Source organism: Myotis myotis, unplaced genomic scaffold (genome assembly GCF_014108235.1).
Source record: "Myotis myotis isolate mMyoMyo1 unplaced genomic scaffold, mMyoMyo1.p scaffold_m19_p_3, whole genome shotgun sequence".
In the NCBI taxonomy this organism is placed as follows: Eukaryota; Metazoa; Chordata; class Mammalia; order Chiroptera; family Vespertilionidae; genus Myotis; species Myotis myotis.
This window is the reverse complement of record NW_023416335.1, coordinates 147419080-147437610: the sequence shown is the minus strand read 5'-3', so window position 1 is coordinate 147437610 and position 18531 is coordinate 147419080. Positions and strand designations below refer to the sequence as shown.

At 44.2% G+C, this 18531-nt stretch overlaps 1 protein-coding gene across 2 annotated transcripts in view; it reads right to left on the bottom strand.

The window, feature by feature from the left end:
* CPM (carboxypeptidase M) overlaps positions 1 to 4524 on the bottom strand; it is a 71991-nt gene extending 67467 nt beyond the window's left edge. Inside the window, exons 1-2 of one of the 2 annotated variants that reach the window (XM_036298051.1) lie at positions 4390 to 4524; positions 3690 to 3852 (exon numbers count right to left, since the gene is read on the bottom strand). In XM_036298051.1, the coding sequence (XP_036153944.1) occupies positions 3690 to 3849 (160 nt within the window). In that variant the 5' untranslated portion in view covers positions 3850 to 3852; positions 4390 to 4524. Of the gene's footprint in view, positions 1 to 3689; positions 3853 to 4201; positions 4249 to 4389 lie in introns of those variants that run through there. The other variant, XM_036298050.1, reaches the window with a different exon arrangement.
* Positions 4525 to 18531: the final 14007 nt, after the last annotated feature.

Genomic DNA, 18531 nt, shown 5'->3' with positions numbered 1-18531 from the left:
AGCAGCAGTTCTCAACCTGTGGGTCGAGACCCCTTTGGGGGTTGAACGACCCTTTCACAGGGGTCGCCTAAGACCATCGGAAAACACATATGTAATTACATGTTGTTTTTGTGCTTAATCACTATGCTTTAACTATGTTCAATTTGTAACAATGAAATTGGGGGTCACCACAACATGAGGAACTGTATTAAAGGGTCGCGGCATTAGGAAGGTTGAGAACCACTGGCATAGAGGCAGCAACAGGAGAGCCCAGGCTGGGCTGCCTTGGCTCACTGGGAAGTCAGAGAACAGGGGGCCTTGGAGACAGGTTCAAGGGGGCTAGCGCTGGATTAGCTGCTGCTCCCCATTGCTCCCTGGTTGCAAGTATCATAGGGGTCCCTTAGAGGTTAGCAGATAAGTGGGGGGTAGGGAGGAGGGAATGGCATGGGCATGCTCCTTAGAGGGTGAGTGCCCTGGGACCTTCACTTTTAGGGGTTTTAAAGGCTGAGTGTTGCCTGGGTTTCGGGCTCAATCCCCAGTAGGGGACATGCAAGAAGCAGCCAATCAATGATTCTCTCTCACCATTGATGTTTCTATCTCTCCCTTCCTCTCTGAAATCAACACAAATATTTAAAAAAATAAATAAAGGCCGAGTGTTTAGACGAGGTCTTAGGGGCAGATCAGTAGAATATTCATCAGCTTTATGCTGAGGTACCAAAATGAGATTTAGTCTCTTAATTTGTCTGTCCTTGGGTGTGGTTGGAAAATGGCACTAGTTGGATTTCTGTTATCTTCTCCCTGAGTAGGGCTATTTAAACTATTTACTCTCTGGTTGGGGAGGAGAAGTGCAAACCATTTACTCTTAAGTGTCCTTGGTTTAAGGAAGATAAGATTTATTAGGTGGCTGCAAACTGCTGTTTAAGTACCTTAGTTTTTCTATTCTGCTTGTCCTGGAATTTTCCTAGCTTCTTACTATTCTATAATAGTCTATAGTCTGGTATCACACAGGACAGATCAAAATAGCTGGCTTGCATTAAGAGACTCCCCAGCTTTCAAGAACACTTTGTGCTTGAAGAAATAAGAACTTACCAAATCTAGTACTTAATCCAGTATTAAAATTAACAACATCCTTCTCACCTTGTGGTTTAAATGATGACCAAACAATAACTCAAGCTAGTTGTGGTCTGAATTTTCTTTATTAATATAATTAGTATTCTTAGATCTTCTAAAATTGTCCCTCTCTAACCTTAGGGGAAATGATTTCAAAAGGTTGAATACATATGCTGATTCAAGATATGCTTTCTCATGCATCCTACCTCTATAATTTTGGATTATAGAGTAATTCTAGCACCAACTCTTTTGGCAATGTTGTTTTAAAACAAAGGCACCATTATACACATAAGCCCGGGATTTTTATTTATATTTTGCATTGCACATGAGCAAATGTATATAATACTTCTTTAATATAAACCTTGGGGGGAAAGAATAAGAATAGAGTCATTAAGAGACTCCCAAGGGCTGAAAAGCTCAGAGCTAAAATCTAGGTAGGGTTTGAAGATACAGAATTGAGATCCAAACTGTTTTAGGCATTAGACCAGCGGTTCTCAACCTGTGGGTCGCAACCCCTTTGGGGGTCAAACGACCCTTTCACAGGGGTCGCCTAAGACCATTGGAAAACACACATATAATTACATATTGTTTTGTGATTAATCACTATGCTTTAATTATGTTCAATTTGTAACACTGAAAATACATCCTGCATATCAGATACTTACATTATGATTCATAACAGTAGCAAAATTAGTTATGGAGTAGCAACGAAAATAATTTTATGGTTGGGGTCACCACAACGTGAGGAACTGTATTAAAGGGTCGCGGCATTGGGAAGGTTGAGAACCGCTGCACTAGACAGACACGAGCAGAGCAAGAACAATGAGCCCGAGTACAGAAGGCCATGGGGATGGGAAGCCTCAGGTGCCTAGTGGACAATCACTGGGTGGGTGGGACCTTGCCCCCAGGGTAACTTTTCCTCCCCTATGAAAGGTCAGGAGCTTGGGCCCTTTGACCTTTTCTCCCCAGAGATAAGGTCTATGCCTCAGTTGTCAGGATCAGATAAGCGAGAAAAACAGCCTCAGTCAGGACCACCTGCATTGAGTAATGACCACCTGCCCTGGTGCCGGCCAACCAGTGTGGAGACCACAACCCCGAAAGGACACGCCTGGAAAACTGCTGAAAATTCTATTAAGATCTTCCTTTGGGACCTCCCCTAAAATGTCCATCCTTAAAACCTTAGGACAGAGGACCCAGGGCGCTCTCGCCCTCGGGAGCACACTCCTGCCTTTCTGTTCCCTTCCCTTCCCTCTTCTCCCTGCCCCAGGCCTGTTACCATTAGCCCCTTCACTCCCAAGATTCCATGACCCTTCCTTTAGCTCTATAACTTGATTCCTCAGCCCATTTCTTCTAGGAATTACTGTTTTGACCTCCGTACTTTACCCCATAAATGTTCTCTTACAGTGTGGGTCTTGCTCTGAATTCTTTCCTAGCCAGAACCTAAGTACTGAGGTTGCTGAACCCAGGTTTGGCCTCACCCACCAGTCAGACACCTGGTGCTGGTTCCTGCTGCCCACAACAAAACTGCATAAATTTGACAAACCTTTTGATTTAAGGGTCAAGTTTTCTTGTTAATCTTTTTGTAGGTACCAGTACAATAAAAGAGGATTAAGAAATAATATCTACCCTGGACACAGACGATGCAGTGGTGAGGGCCTAGGGGGATGAGAGTGAGGGGATGGGAGTGAGCTGGAAAAGGTTAATGAGGGGAAAAGGAGGACCTATGTAATACTTTCAACAATGAAGATTTAAAAAGAATAGCTAATAACATTATTTATCTTGCCCCCAAATGTCCGAGCCCCGAAGTACTGATCTCAGAGCCAATCCTGGTTGTAAAACTTATCAACTGGGTGACCTGGGGCAAAATCCTTAATATCTTTATGATTCAACATCCCTGTCTATAAAAATGACAACTACTTAATATAAAGTTATATATTTATTATACTTAATATATAGTTTCTAAATTAAATCACTAAAACAATGAAACCACAGATGTGAATGCAGAGGTGGTGCCAATCACTGCTAATGTATTTCTTATCCAGCAACTGTCTTATTCAAATGGATAATTATAAAAACAGCCTTTAACAGTATCAGAGCCACTTTTTTTTTTTTTTGCACTTTAAGCATTTGGACTAATTATACAGTAAGACATGGAAATCTCACCAACAGAACTGCACTGTTTCAGTTTAAAAGAGACCTTTAGACTTGATACTAACAGTCCGAGTCATACTTAAAGAAGTCAACTATAAGGGAAACCTGAGATGGACTTCCTTGGCAGCTTATCCGCAAAAGGAACCAAAATACACATCCCAGCCAACCAATGTCTGCAAGATCCGAAATGACAGAACACCCTCAACTCCTAGGACTGAATGACTCCGAATGGCGGCGGAGACCTTCAGCAAAACTCGGGGCGCCCTATTGCTGCTCCTCTAACAAGATAAAATTACACAACACACAAAAGCGTCAGGCCACCAACAAGCACGGCGTTGGTGCGCCCGCCAGGAGCTCCTCCGAGCAGCTTCATAGCGAGGGGTCCCGAAGCTGAGGCCTATGTAATAAGTGAAAGCAAGGTTTGGAAAGGCGCACGAGACGGACCCTACCTTTCACAGACTTCCCAATACTGTGTAAGTGAGTGATAGAACTGTAGTTTTGGGCAACATTCTTCAAAAACGTTTCCATCTCTTCCTGGTGGTGGTAGCTGAAATCCAGCGCGGCCACCAAGGGCAGCAGCAGCCCTAGCCAGAGGCGGGCGAAGTCCATGTTCTAGAGATGAATAAAAAGGATAATCAAGCGGAGACCCGGCAAGGAAGGGGATGGGGCGGGTGGGGAGCTGGTGTGGACTTTACTAGCCCGGGGCACTGACAGTCTCTAGGGTCAGATCTCCCGACACTACCGTTCCCTGCTGCCTAAGGAGGCAAAAGTTGGAAGCAACACCTTCGGGAGTTAGTGCAACCGGAACACGGGCACAGCCTGGGGTGCCTTCCATCCCGCCACCCGCTCCTCCCTCTCCCCCCCGCGTCTCCGCTGCGGGTCGGCGCCCGGCAGCTGCGGCAGCTGCACCAGCTGCACCCGCTGCACCAGCCGCACCAGCCGCGCGCGCCCTCAGCCTCACCCCGGCACCGCGCACACCTCCACCCGCCCGCGGCGCGGGGCCGGCGATTATAGCCCGGCCAGGGGGCGGGCGCACTCAGGACCCGCCCCTGTCGCCTGACTGACGTCCCGCCGGCCCATTCAGGCGCCGTGGGTCCCTCGGAGGCGGGGCCGAGATGCGCCTCCCGGAGTCCTCCGCCTTCTCCGCACCTGGGCGAGCCGGCGCTGGGCCGGGCTGTGCGGGTCGGCGGCCGTCTCAGGCTTTGCCTCTGCTCCCACTCCCGCCGCTGCTGGGATCCCGGGCGCTCCGGCGTTTGGTGTCTCCAGCTGCTGCAGGTTTGGAGGTGTTCAAAACTCGGCCGGCTTCCCGCGCTGGGCTTCGGGGGCCGGCGCGCCCCCAGCTCACCTGGAGCGGCGGGAGGCGCCCCGCGAGCTCGGGGTGCCCGGGTGCCGCGCCGGCTCTTGCGGGTCTCTGCGGCCGGAGAGGCTGGGACCGCGCCCCCAGCCGCGCCCCGCTCCTCTGCCCTGTTCTGCAGTCGCGTGGGATTTAAGAAAGCAAGAAAGCATGTGTGTAAGAGTTTTCAATGTCGTCAAGTGTGGAGTCCAGGGAAATTTCCGACAAATATATGTGGTGTATGAGAGTTGGCTGCATCTGAGGTCAATTTAAAGCTGCAAATCCCATAGAACAAAGCAGAACCACTATTTGTAAATCCAGTGCTGCCTCCACTCATACTTCCTGGGTCAATATCCGTTCTCTCTCCCTAAAAGGCTTCATTCTGGAAGGGCTGGGTGGTCTGTGTTTACACTGGGGAGAATGAGGACTCCCCCCAAACCTGAGGCAGTTTGCGGTGCGGGCCGAGACCGCGTACACCTGTCACGCATTACCTGTGACCGTCAGGCAATGAGGGACTCGGTGCCAAGGGTCCTATGAATAGAAAAAGTTTGGAAACCACTGATTTGCAATAACATTCCTCTTCCACACGTTAAAAATGGTGGCGCCACGGCCTCACTCCCTACGAATTGAACAGGATTTCTCTCTATGAGGCCGAGGGAAGGTATTTTTTTAAAGTGCCTTGGTGAAGGAAGACATAGTATTACAGTAAGTAAAAAGGTCATCAAAACATAAAATGTGCTGGGGAGTAAAAATATAAAGTCTGGAATGTGCTCACATTTAAGTTGCTATCAACTTAAAATAGATGGTTGTTATGTACATAGGATGGTATATGTGAAACTCACCGCAACCACAAAGGAAAAACTTATAGTAAATGCACAAAAGATAATGACAAAGTTATAAAAAAAAATTTAAAATGCCTTCGGTGACTCAACTGTGCCTTGAGAGTGTGCCCGCCCTTTTTTTGTTGTTGCAGATACTATTGTAAAATCGAGCTCTTAGGAGCCCCGAGGCCACCTGTGATTCCCAGGCAGCAGAACAGAAAGGTTTAAGAGCTAAGGAGACTATAGTGTCACACATCTGGATCACTCTGTAAGCTGTTTATAAAGGAAATAATCTAGTTTAATTAATACCTCTGTCTGCAGAATTTTCTAAGAGTTGGAAATTTTTAATGATATTGTTGAAATTTTTAGTGGATTTTTTTTTTTTTTAAAGGTATGCAGCAGTTAACTATGCTAGAGATGACTTCTCGAAGGCCTGAAAAGGTTCTCCTTTCATTGTTCACTGAGTCCTGAAAGGAGGGGCGGGGGATAGAGGAGATCAGTTAAATTCAGGCAAAGGTACAATAAGGCCTGGGGAAGGGAACTGACTAGGAACGAAGTGAAGGGCCGCTGATTTGACTTTGGAAATCACACAGTTGTTACAGAAGCAGTGGCAGTTCCGTGGCGTCCTGTCATGGCTCTGTGACTGGAGACCGGAGATTTTATCAGGACAGGGGTGGAGATGGCCAGGGTGGTTGTTCCAGAAAGACAGGGGCAAGGTATGGTTGAAATGACTGCCTTTGGAGTTCACACTAGGTAGGAAGGGAAGCAAATTCAGGAGCAGTCAGTCAGAGAATGGAGGTGGGGAGTACAGAGGTTTGAGGGCTGAAGATCTAGACCAGTGATGGTGAACCTATGACACGTGAACTCATTTTTTTGATTGATTTTTCTTTGTTAAATGGCACTTAAATATATAAAATAAATATCAAAAATATAAATCTTTTTTTTACTATGGTTGCAAATATCAAAAAATTTCTTTATGTGACACCGCACCAGAGTTAAGTTAGGGTTTTTCAAAATGCTGACACGCCGAGCTCAAAAGGTTCGCCGTCACTGATCTAGACCCTAGCAACTCAGACTGTGGTCCAGGCACAGCACTGGCATCACCTTGGAGCTTGTTGGAAATGCAGACGCTCTCTTTCTTCTGGAAAATGGAGATAATCCTCTTATCCATGACTGGGTGTTTATGGTTGTAGGGATCTTATAAGGTTGCATACGATACTTCTTCCTTTCGTATTAAGTTGAGCACGGTCACCTTTTCACTGGAATGAAGCACTTATAACAGCTTCTCCTTGGCATATCTGAATTGCCAGCATCACTGCCCTTGTGCGTGGGGCCATTATTAAGTGAAATAAGGGTTATTTGAACACACGCACTGAGATACCACAACAGCCGATCTGATAACCCAGAAGGCTACCGAATGACCAATGGATGCACAATGGACAAAGGGATTATTCATGTCCAGGCAGACTCACAGACAGTTCGAGACTACTCAGAATGGCATGCAATTTAAAACTTACAAATTGTTTATTTCTGGGATTTCCCATATAACATTTTCAGACCGTGGTTGACTGCAGGTAACTGACACTGCAGAAAGTGAAAGTGCACTGAAAGGGGAAATGCTCTAGTTGGTACTTATAAGTTCATGCAATCATTTCCTTTTCAATGACCCTTTTGAAAACAGCCTACACGATGTCCATTCAACAATACCTCACAAAATGAAATTATAAATATACTCAGACAGCAGCCAAAACAAAGTCTTTTGTCTCCTCATGATTGATTCATTTAGCCAGTTTGTCAGTAATTCTTAAACATCCAATAATATTGTAAGCACTGTAAATACATGGTGGAAAAGCAGAAATAGCCTTTACTTTAATAGAGTTCACATGCTCTTGGGGAAGACTCACAGATAAACAACCACTCAATTAACATTTTGATGTGTATCACAAAATGTAAATGCGGTTGGGGTGGGCGTGGGTGGAGGTCAGAGAAGGCTCCTTGAAGCTGTGTCTGTTTAGGGTGAAGCCTGGGGAGGATGGAGACATGGAGGTTCAGGCAGAAAGGATAGTATATTTTATTTTACATTCTCATGTAGTTTTTATTACATTTCTTTACACGCATTAAAACAGTATTGAGCTAATGAGTAGTTTCATTTTTTAATAGAAGTACACTGTCACCCTAACTGGTTTGACTCAGTGGATAGAGCGTTGGCCTGTGGACTGAGAGGTCCCGGGTTTGATTCCGGTCAAGGGCATGTACATCCCTAGTGGGAGATGTGCAGGAGGCGGCTGATCGATGTTTCTCTCCCATAGATGTTTCTTAACTCTCTCTATCCTTCTCCCTTCCTCTCTGTGAAAAATCAATAAAATATATTTAAAAAAATAAAAAAGAAGTACACTGTCATATGCTCTACCCATTTCTAACATCCCTACATCCCAAACAACTGTAATAAGCTGTTCCCCATCTAAAGAGGTTCTGAACACCCAATTTCTATGGGGGCGGGGAGGGTTTTCCACCACCATCAAGCAATTCTCTAGGTACCAGTCTGTCCTGGAGGGTCCAGATGGTCCACGCAGGTTCCAGTTTGTCCTTGCTCTCTTCCACTTCACGCCCATCTTTCCTTCCTGACTACCTACCCTGCAGATTGCAGGCCCCAGCACCAGGTGCAGAATCGATAGCCTTATAAAGACCACTTAAGGAGCTCCAAAAATTGCTGCTGAAAAGTTCCGATTCTTAAACCCCTCATCTGTATCACTCCTAGTGGTTCTGCTTCTCTGACTGAACCCCAACGGGCACAGGAATTAACCATAAAGACTTTAAAGTCTGACAGCCTGATGACCCCACTTCCAGTTGTGTGACCTTGGACAACTTCACCTCTCTGAACCTTACTTTCCCCATCTATTAAACGGGAAGACTAATGCTTTCCGTCTAAGATTGTGATGAGATAATACATAAAAATCACTTGGTGTCTAGCCTTCGACAGCATTCAACAATTTTTTAATTTTTATTTTTGGTGGGGAGAGCTGCCAGGCTTTAGGAACAGAGTGGAGAACAAGGGAGGCAAGTCCCTATTCTGATCACATTGGGGTTGAGGGGGCATATAGGCAAGTTCGCAAGAACGTGGTAAGTACTTTGTGGTAGGAGTTCCTATATGGGGAAGAAAGAGTAGGGGGGAGGACTGGCTTAGTCTTGGTGGGGAGTGGGGGTGGGGGGGGGCATATCAGGAAAGGATTCCCAGAGGAAGTGCTATCTAAACGGAGAACGGAGGACAGGTAGGACTCCTTGAGCATTCTAAGAGGGTACTGTGTGTGCAAACCTGCGAAGTAAGAGAGAATCTGATGATTGTCATTATTGTTAGAGTTCCCATAGCATATGCTGAATATTGGCCCTGACAGCCCCTCAAACCCCCCTTCCGTGACCCCGTCCCCCCTACCAACAATAAACCTTGTGTCCCAAGCAGAAAAGAGGGATGGAGACTGGGAGGTGGTGTAGAGCCCAGGAGAGCAGAGCCCCACCAGGAGACAGGAGGCCTAATCAGAAGCCAACCAGCCTGACTGTGAGGGCACATCTAGACTGAGAGAGAAAATGTAAAGTAATTGTAGGGCTGTATGCTAGCAAGCAAGCGTGACTTTCTTTACTGGAAGAGGAAAAGGAAGAAGAGCAGAAAAAAAGGAACAACATAATGAGTTACATAATGTGCCAGTGAAGGACAGAGAGGAAATGGGAGTCCCGTGAGTGGATATTTGCTGAGTTGGCCCTGTGTGCCCCCCGCTGATACAGCCGGGGGGGGGGGGGGGGGGGTATTTGACAGGTCAGAAGACCTTCATGCCCAAGTGATAGACAGGGTGTATCTTCTTAAAGTGTCAGTCTTACTTAATGAGTTTTTTTTGGGGGGAAGGGAAAGTCTATCTTATTTTTAAAATGTATCCAACAGATATATTATGGAACAGCATGCAGATATCACTTTTTTCCCTTTAGGATAAAATATAAGCCTTCAAAGAAATGTCACAGTTGAGGAGAGCTGTTTCCTGCTTTCCCTCAGACCCAGGTTAGTGAGTCCAAGATCCCTTTATTCTGACACACGTGGGAAAAGGAAGTATTTGGCCAGAAACTGGTCAAGAAGCACCAGTTTCAGGCCCAGTGAGAGTCAGGCATGAGCTTGCTTTTCCCTGAAGGCTAGTTCTTGCCAGCTCCCAACTCCAGGACTTAACTACACAATTTGTAGGCCCAGTACAAAATGAAGATGTGAGGTCCAACGTTCAGAAATTATTGAGCCCTAGCCGGTTTGGCTCAGTGGATAGAGGGGTCCTGGGATCAATTCCAGTCATGGGCACACATCTGGGTTGCAGGCTTGATCCCTAGTAGGGGGCGTGCAAGAGGCAGCTGATAAATGATTCTCTCATCATTGATGTTTCTATCGCTCCCTCTCCCTTCCTCTCTGAAATCAATAAAAATATTTTTAAAAATTATTGAGAATTTCAAAACAGTGAAAGTATGGCATTAAACCAAGGGCCCTGAGAGACTGTGCAGGTCCCCACATCCATGAAGCTGGCTCTGCCCACTTCTCTTCCCTCTTTCAAATGCACATCTGGGATATTTCTGAGGCAGAGCACCAGCTGAAGAGGGGAGAGAGAGGCGTTCCCCGAGTTTGTCCTATTTATAATCTTTTCACACTTCCCAGAGTGTTTGCCTTCTCCAAATTGTGGGAAAGAGGACAGACAGGGCAAGAGTCCATGGAGGTCCCATCTGGTCAATCAGTCCTGCAAGTGTCCTTGATACCTGTTTCCCAGGAAAGTGGGTAGGGAGGACAACTGTTTGCTTTTCTAATTGTTTAACCTCCTCTGTGTGGGTCAGAAGGACATGAGGCTTGAGCTCTGCTACCTGTGTCATACCCTCGTCTATTTGCATGATTCTGGCTGAGGTTGGATGGCTGGTGAGCTTCATCCACAATTTACAGGCGACCTAACCAAAACTGCTGTTTCTCCAGAAGATAAGGCCAGGCAGGGAAGGTAGGTATTAGTCATAGAAAACGAGTTTCTCTGCAAGTTATCATGGCGGAACCCAGCCCAGGGCATTGATACACTTTGCTCCTACAGAATATTTGGCTCAATATTAGGTAACAAACTGAAAGTAGTACACTTCATGTGATTGGGTAATGAAGAGCCTCCTTTAGCGTGCATGTACTTTCTCTCTCTCTTTCTTTCTTTAAAGGGTCTTCTTTTGTGTCTAAAGATCTTAAAGAAACATTTCTCCTTATTTCCATGCTTGGAATATCTTTCCTTCTAACTCTGTTAGAATTCTATCTAGCCTTCAAGTCCGATTTCAGAAGGTACAATCTTTTCAAGAATCTTTTCTGACAATCCCAGCCCTATATCCCTTTATGTTTTCCCACTTATTTTGTAACGTATCCTAAGATGTCTGTTCAACAAATATTTATCAAACACCTAGTATGCTATGCCAGGCATACCAATCCTCTCTATTTTGAATTGATCCATTTATTTAGATATACTGATTTGGGTGCTGTTGTGGTCTGAATGTTTGTGTCCTCCACCAAAAATTCATGTGTTGAAAACCTAATGCCAAAGGTGATGGTATGAAGAGGTGGGGCCATTGTGAGGTACTTAGGTCATGAGGATGGAGCCCTCAAGTATGGGATTAATGCTCTTATAAAGGAGGCCCCAGAGAGCGCCCTGGCCCATGTGAAAACACAACAGGAGGATGGCTGTCTGTGAACCAGGAAGCCCTTACCAAACCCCAAACCCACTGGCAGCACGTTCCTGGACTTCCCAGCCTCTGGAACTCTGAGAAACAAATTCCTATTGTTCATAAGCCACCCGGTATATAGTAGCCTGAAAGGACTGAGGCCAGTGCCTTCCTTCTACACCTAGGCTTTGGGTTACAGTGGACACCCCGATAGGCTCAGCCCCTGCCCCTGTCCCTGTTGTGGTGGCAGCCTGGTGGAGATACTCTGTTAGCTTTTTGAAAAATATATTTTATTGATTTTTTACAGATAGGAAAGGAGAGGGATAGAGAGTTAGAAACATCGATGAGAGAGAAACATCGATCAGCTGCCTCCTGTACAACCCCTACTGGGGATGTGCCCACAACCAAGGCACATGCCCTTGACCGGAATCGAACCCGGGACCCTTGAGTCCGCAGGCTGACGCTCTATCCACTGAGCCAAACTCATCAGGGCTCTGTTAGCTTTTTGAAGGCAGGGACTGCTTATGATTCATCTTTGTGTCCCCTTCAGCAGCAGGCACAACCCCTTTTCTTTACTATCTGCTCAATAAAAACAATTGCTGAACTAAATGGAACATGAGAGAATTTCAGTAGCACCCTGTGACAAGTGAAACAAAAGTCTGTCACAACTGCAGACAGAGTTTTATTAGTTGTGGGATTTGATCTAATATGAATGCCTTAACCACAGAAGTCAATACTCTGTGTTTGCGGTAGCTTCGTTAGCATTACAACGCAGAAATTCATCAGGCATGAGTTATCCCAGTCAGGTTTTCTATTTTTGTTAGACTGTTTACAGATGTTTTTATTCGTTTTTTCTTCATGGTGTCTTGGAGAGCTACCCCATAAAATCATTAATGCTGGTGATTTAGGAGCTCTTTGAGGGCATCTCAAGATTTATGAGCTATGTAGGTAGCAATGAAAACTTCACAGCATTTTTGTTGGGTATTTTCTGTGTGTTACATAGGTTAGAAAAAAATTTAAAAACCTTTTAGAATATCACGTGTTCCTAGACCAGCATGGCTTTGGGCTTCTTAAAGAGTATGGCATTTCTCTCTCTCTCTTTTTAATTTATCTTTATTGTTGAAAGTATTACAGATGTCCCTCCCCACCATTGACCCCCTCCACCCTGTTCCCTTCCCCTCTCCAGGCCTTCCCTGCACGATTGTCTGTCCCTGGGCTATGCATATATATGGCTAATATGCTAAGTGTCCCTCTGACCATCCAACCGGTCACTATGATGTGCACTGACCACCAGGAGGCAGATGCTCAGTGCAGGAGCTGCCGTGATGCGCACTGGCCATTTACAAAGAAATGGCACCACGGACCTGGTGCCAACAAACCAACACTCGGCTTCCCCCAAGCGGGACACAGGCCCCGACAGCACCCCAGAGCAACACCCCACCAAATTGCAGCCGACGCTGCCGAGACCCCTTAGCGCAAAATATGGCCCACAGCCCAGCCCAGCCCAGAAACGGTGGCTGTGGGTGCCAGGTAATAACATCATGTAGCAACACCCAGCTTCCTCTCCCTAGTCACTAGGGCCTAGTGACTAGCCTCCTTGGAGTTTCTTCAGCCCAGGAACATGACTTGCTTTATAGCCAGGTGCAAACATTTTACACTTTAACCAAATGTCTGTGAAGCATTTTCATGCGCCTCATCTCATTTGATCCTCACAGAAGTCCTGGAGTAGGTAGACAGGAGACTCTGTAGACTCCTATTTTCTTTTCATTAGCCAGAAAATGGAGATTTAGAAAGTTTAGAAACATGACCCAACTGAAAATAAGTAAGAAATGGTGGAACTTGAAAATGATTTCAGGTTTTCTCACTGTGCAGAATATAGTCAAACACTGCTGCAGTTAAATATTTCACCCTTTGTTCTCCCTGCGTGATCTACAATAATAATCTGCTTTGTGTTGATATTTACTGCTGTGTTGTTAACAATTACCTGAAAGAGAAGTTGGGTGCTTCACTGGGCTGGAAAAAGTTTAGCTACATCAGAAAACAGGTCTAATTAAGCAAGTTTATCTATATATATAAAGCTCTTGTTGGCGCCAATTGCACGCGTGTGTTTCCATTTGTCATTGTTGATCGTGAATTTGGTTGACACTTCTATTATAGAGAAAGGGCAAATAGCGATATTAAAATATTTCTTCTAATTAATTTCCTTTCAATGTACTTGAATTCATGCACCGGGACTCTAGTATGCATATAAATTCAGTGGTTAATCTCTTCCTGCTCCCTCCCCGTGGCCCGCCCCCCCCACTTCCCTCTGAAATTTGACAGTCTATTGCAACCTTCAATGTCTCTGGATCTATTTTTGTTCATCAGTTTATTTTGTTCATAGATTCCACATATGAATGAGATCATGTGATACTTGTCTTTCTCTGACCGGCTTATTTCACTTGGCATAATACTCTCCAGTATGACATATATTTCTTCAGTCCCCTCACTCTGTTCCCATCGCTGTGAAACTTCCCTGTCAAGGCTGCCAAAAGCCTCCAATAGCCACACACCTGTCTGCATCCTATGCTGCCTCCCATCAGCATTGGCACCTTTACACACTCTTCCCCTGACTTCTCTGCTTATCCCTTACGAGGTGGCTTTCTTGACTTCTCATCTTCTCCATTCACCCTCCCTCTTTAGATAATCTCATCTAGCCCCATGGCTTTAGCTTATACTTATATACCAACAGCTTCCCGATGTATTTATTTCTTTAAAAAATTTTAAGTATATTTTGATTGATTTCAGAGAGAGGAAAGGAGAAGGAAAGAGAGATAGAAACATCAGTGATGAATCTCCACTGTGGATTGAGCTCGAAACCTGGGCATGTGCTCTGACCGGGAATCGAACTGTGACCTCCTGGTTCATAGGTCGACGCTCAACCACTGAACCACACCAGCCGGGCACAACTTTCCAATTTAAATTTTTTATCCCTGACCTCTTCTCTGTGCTCCAGACCTACACATCTAAATGCTCACTTGACAGTTCTACTTAGATGTCTAAGAGACATCTCAAACTCAATATCTAAAAAATGTAAGCCATGATTTCCCCCTCAAAACCTATTGTTTCACTGAACTTCCTGTCTCCCCTCCCAAGCTTTTTCATCTCAGGAAATGAAACTGTTACTCAAACCAAAAACCCAGAACTCATGCTGATTTCTCTCTTTCCTGTCCTCCCCACCATGTGTAATATATCAGTAACTTCTACTAATTCTATCTGCAAAATCTATCCTTTTTCCATCTGCTGCTGACACCCCCGCTGGTGCCATCCTGGCCTAAGCACCATTATCTCAGTCCCGTTGCCTTTCTTGCTTCCTCTCTGGCATCTACAGTCTCGTCACCACTCCAATGCCATCGCACCTGCTTATTACTAAATATATATTTAGTATATATATTTGTAGATGCTCTCCCCACATGCCTCCTAGAATGTAAGTTTCATGAGAATAGGGACCTGATCATCTTGCTCAATGTTGTATGCCCTGGCACAGGTTAAGTCCTTATACATATTTGATGATTCAATAAAAAAAATGAAATAACTTTTTGAAAGAGCCAGTCCTGTCCATAGGCTGCCATCTAAATTATGAGACTGTTGCAGGTGCGATCCCCAGTATGGGGCATGCAGGAGGCTGCCGATCAATGATTCTCTCTTATCATTGATGTTTCTCTCTCTCTCTCTCTCTCTCTCTCTCTCTCTCTCTCTATTTCCCCCTCCCTCCCTCCCTCCCTCTCCCTTCTTCTCTGAAATCAATAATATATATATATATATATATATATATATATATATATATATATATATATATTTTTTTTTTTTTTAAATAAATAGCCCTAGCCGGTTTGGCTTAGTGGATAGAGTGTCGGCCTGCAGACTGAAGGGTTCCAGGTTCGATTCCGGCCAAAGGCATGTACCTTGGTTGCAGGCTCCTCCCCTTCCCGGGTCCTAGTCGGGATGCGAGCAGGAGAAACACAGTCAGTGTGTTTCTCTCACATCAATGTTTCTCTCAGTCTTTCCCTCTCTCTTCCACTCTCTCTAAAAGATCAATGGAAAATATCCTCAGGTGAGGATTAACAAATAAACAAACAAACAAATTATGAGACTAAGAGATATTTTAATATCCCAACTGCCCAGTCAGAAATTTTAAGTTTTAGAGTCACTCTATTGGCCACTGTCTTGATCCATCATTGTTACTGTAAAAATATTACCTAAAGGAGAATAGAAGTCTTGTACTACCTTGTTAATATACTAATTCTTCAAAACATGAACCTGAGTTAGTCATCAGATGATTTTCATCTGGGAATCAGAGAGAGGGAGTGGGACCAGGGACAAATACATTATAATGGAAGTTTGAAAGATAGAACATGAAAAGTTGGCTGCCTGGGAGCACCTCCCAATCAGGACAGATCTGTGTGAAAACTTTGCAGGAGAAAGGAGGCTGCAATTGGAGAGAGGATGGAGAGAGGATTTGCTGAATACTTTCCATGTCCTTGAATTGTTAGGTGCTTAGGGATAAGGAAGAAGTGAAACCCAGACTTTGGACCTCAATGTCTTCTGAGGAAGCCGACTCCATGGTGATTCCTGGTGAGAAAGGTTGACCATGTTTAATAAATAGGCACAAACATTTCAGTTCTGACATAACCAGTCTTCTCTCTCAACATCAGTTTATGTCTCTACTTTACAAGCAAAAGTCAGTTAGCATCGGGGTTTATAAAACTCACCAAAACATACAAATGTAACGTAAATGTTACTCTGTTAATTTGGAATGGATTCTGGCAAGCATTCTCAGGTAAAGATACAAATACATTCTTTGTTCATTTCCATGAACGGCCTTTTTATGGCGTTTCAGATCTAAATTGGTAAACGTAAGAATTCATGCTTCTGATAGGTGTTGGTCTTATAAAACTGGAAAAAAGGATCACATTTTCTATAACATATGAATGCACAAGTGATTCATTCTTTGGCTCAAGTTAGAAACATTTATTTTTGGCATTCTTGATTCTTCTTTCTGCATTAGCTTCACAGATTCTTCTCAATCAGATGTAGACACTGGATGGACTTCATTCACAAGGAAACACCAAAATAAATGGAGTGACTAATATCCAAGAATTTAAAACTTGTAAATATTTATGACAAAATTATATTAGTCTTTGTGAGGATTTCTCTCCGAGACTCGGTTGTAACTATTTATTCTGTGCTCTAAATTCTCTTTAAATTGTGGATACTCTTATTAGTTTGCAGTGCTACATGGACAAACCAATATGAAAGTTGTGTATAAAATACACTGAATCTTGAATAAAAGGGACAGCGCTGCTTTACTCATATGACCTTTCTTCTAGGTGAGCCTAGAACCGTGGTCGGTAAACTGTGGCTCGCGAGCCACATCCAGCTCTTTGGCCCCTTGAGTGTGGCTCTTCCTAAGCCTTAGGAGTACCCTAATTAAGTTAATAACAATGTACCTACCTATATAGTTTAAGTTTAAAAAATTTGGCTCTCAAAAGAAATTTCAGCCCTAACCAGTTTGGCTCAGTGGATAGAGCATCGGTCTGCGGACTCAAGGGTCCCAGGTTCGATTCCGGTCAAGGGCATGTACCTTGGCTGCAGGCACATTCCCAGTAGGGGGCGTGCAGGAGGCAGCTAGTCGATGTTTCTCACTCATCGATGTTTCTAACTCTCTATCGCTCTCCCTTCCTCTTTGTGGAAAATCAATAAAATATATTTTTTTAAAAAAAGAAATTTCAATCGTTGTACTGCTGATATTAGGCTCTGTTGACTAATGAGTTTGCCGACCACTGGCCTAGAACATCACATTTTGGAATCAGTGACCAAAGTCCTAGACCAGGTAGATTTGCAAGGCCCAGTGAAAAATGAAAATGCAGGGCCCCTTGTTAAAAAAATTATTTAAAAATTTAAGATGGCAACAGCAGATCATTAACCCCAGCCCCAGGCTCATCTAAGGGTGGACCCCATGTCACTAAAGAGGTCTTGAGCTCAGGAAGCTGGCCCTGCCTACATCTTTATTTTAGATCCTCTTAGCATGACTTGTTCATATGAACTAACCATTCTGAAACTACCTATTCCTACTTGCAGAACAGGTAAGAAGAATTAGCATGCTAATTACCTATCACAACTGAGAGAAGAAATCAAGGTGTCTATGTAATTGTAATCTTCAAGTAAGAAAAAACAGAGTCTAGCTGGTGTGGTTCAGTGGTTGAGCATTGAATTATGGACCAAGAGGTCATGGTTCAATTCCCAGTTGGGGCACATGCCCGAGTTAGAGGTTCCATCCCCAATGTGGGGCGTGCAGGAAGCAGCCAATCAATGGTTCTCTCTCATCATTGATGTTTCTATCTCTTTCTCCCTTTCCCTTCCTCTCTGGAATCAATAAAAATATTTTTTAAAAAAAGATAAAATAGAATTATAAAAAGAATTTGTAGTGTACAAATTTCTTCTGACATGGGTTTTCTATTTAAAACTTGGAATTCTTTTAGTAAGAGCTTCAGAATCACTTCAAAATGTTAGTCCCAAATATTTACCAGCCCATGAAAATTTTTAATGCTTTCCCTCTAGTCTTGTGGTTCCCAGGGCTGTCTGATCATCATATATTTTTGAGGACCATTTTAAAAAATACAGATTAATGGGCTCACTGTAGACCTATGCAATCAGAATCTTCTGGGTCTAGGTTCCCATTAAGAAAGCAGAATGAATGAATGAAAGGAAGAAAGGCCCTTTTTGGCCTACTTATCTTGACTTTTTACTATATCCTGTCATCGAACAAGTGGAATAATACAGTATTTATCTTTTGTGACTAGCTTATTTAACTTAGTGTAATGTCATCAAGGTTCATTCATGTCATAGCATGTATCAGAATTTACTTCTTTTCTAAGGCCGAATAATATTCCATTGTATGTACATACTATATTTTTCACTTTTTCTCTTTTCCCATTGATTTTTAGAGAGAGTGAAAGGGAGGGAGGGAGGGGGAGAATTAGAGAGAGAGAGAGAGAGAGAGAGAGAAAGAGAGAGAGAGAGAGATGTGAGAGACACATCGATTGGTTGCCTCCTAAATGTGCCCCCAATTGGGGTTGGGGATTGAACCAGTGACCCTTCAGTGCTTGGGCTAATGCTCTAACCACTTAGTCACACCATACTACATTTTATTTATCAATTAATTTCTCCATGAACACACGGGTTGCTAGTTTTTTGTTTTATACTCCCAAAGGCCTTATCAAGATACTAGAGGCCCAGTGCATGAATTTGTGCATGAGTGGGGTCTGGTCAGCCAGCCCTATTTGGGCCTATCAGGCTGGGCCAGCTGCAGGGAGAGGTTGCAGGAGATTAACCAGCCAGCACTGCCCCTGATGGGGGGTGGGGGGGTGGGGGTGGCGGATCGGGGGCAAGGCTGGC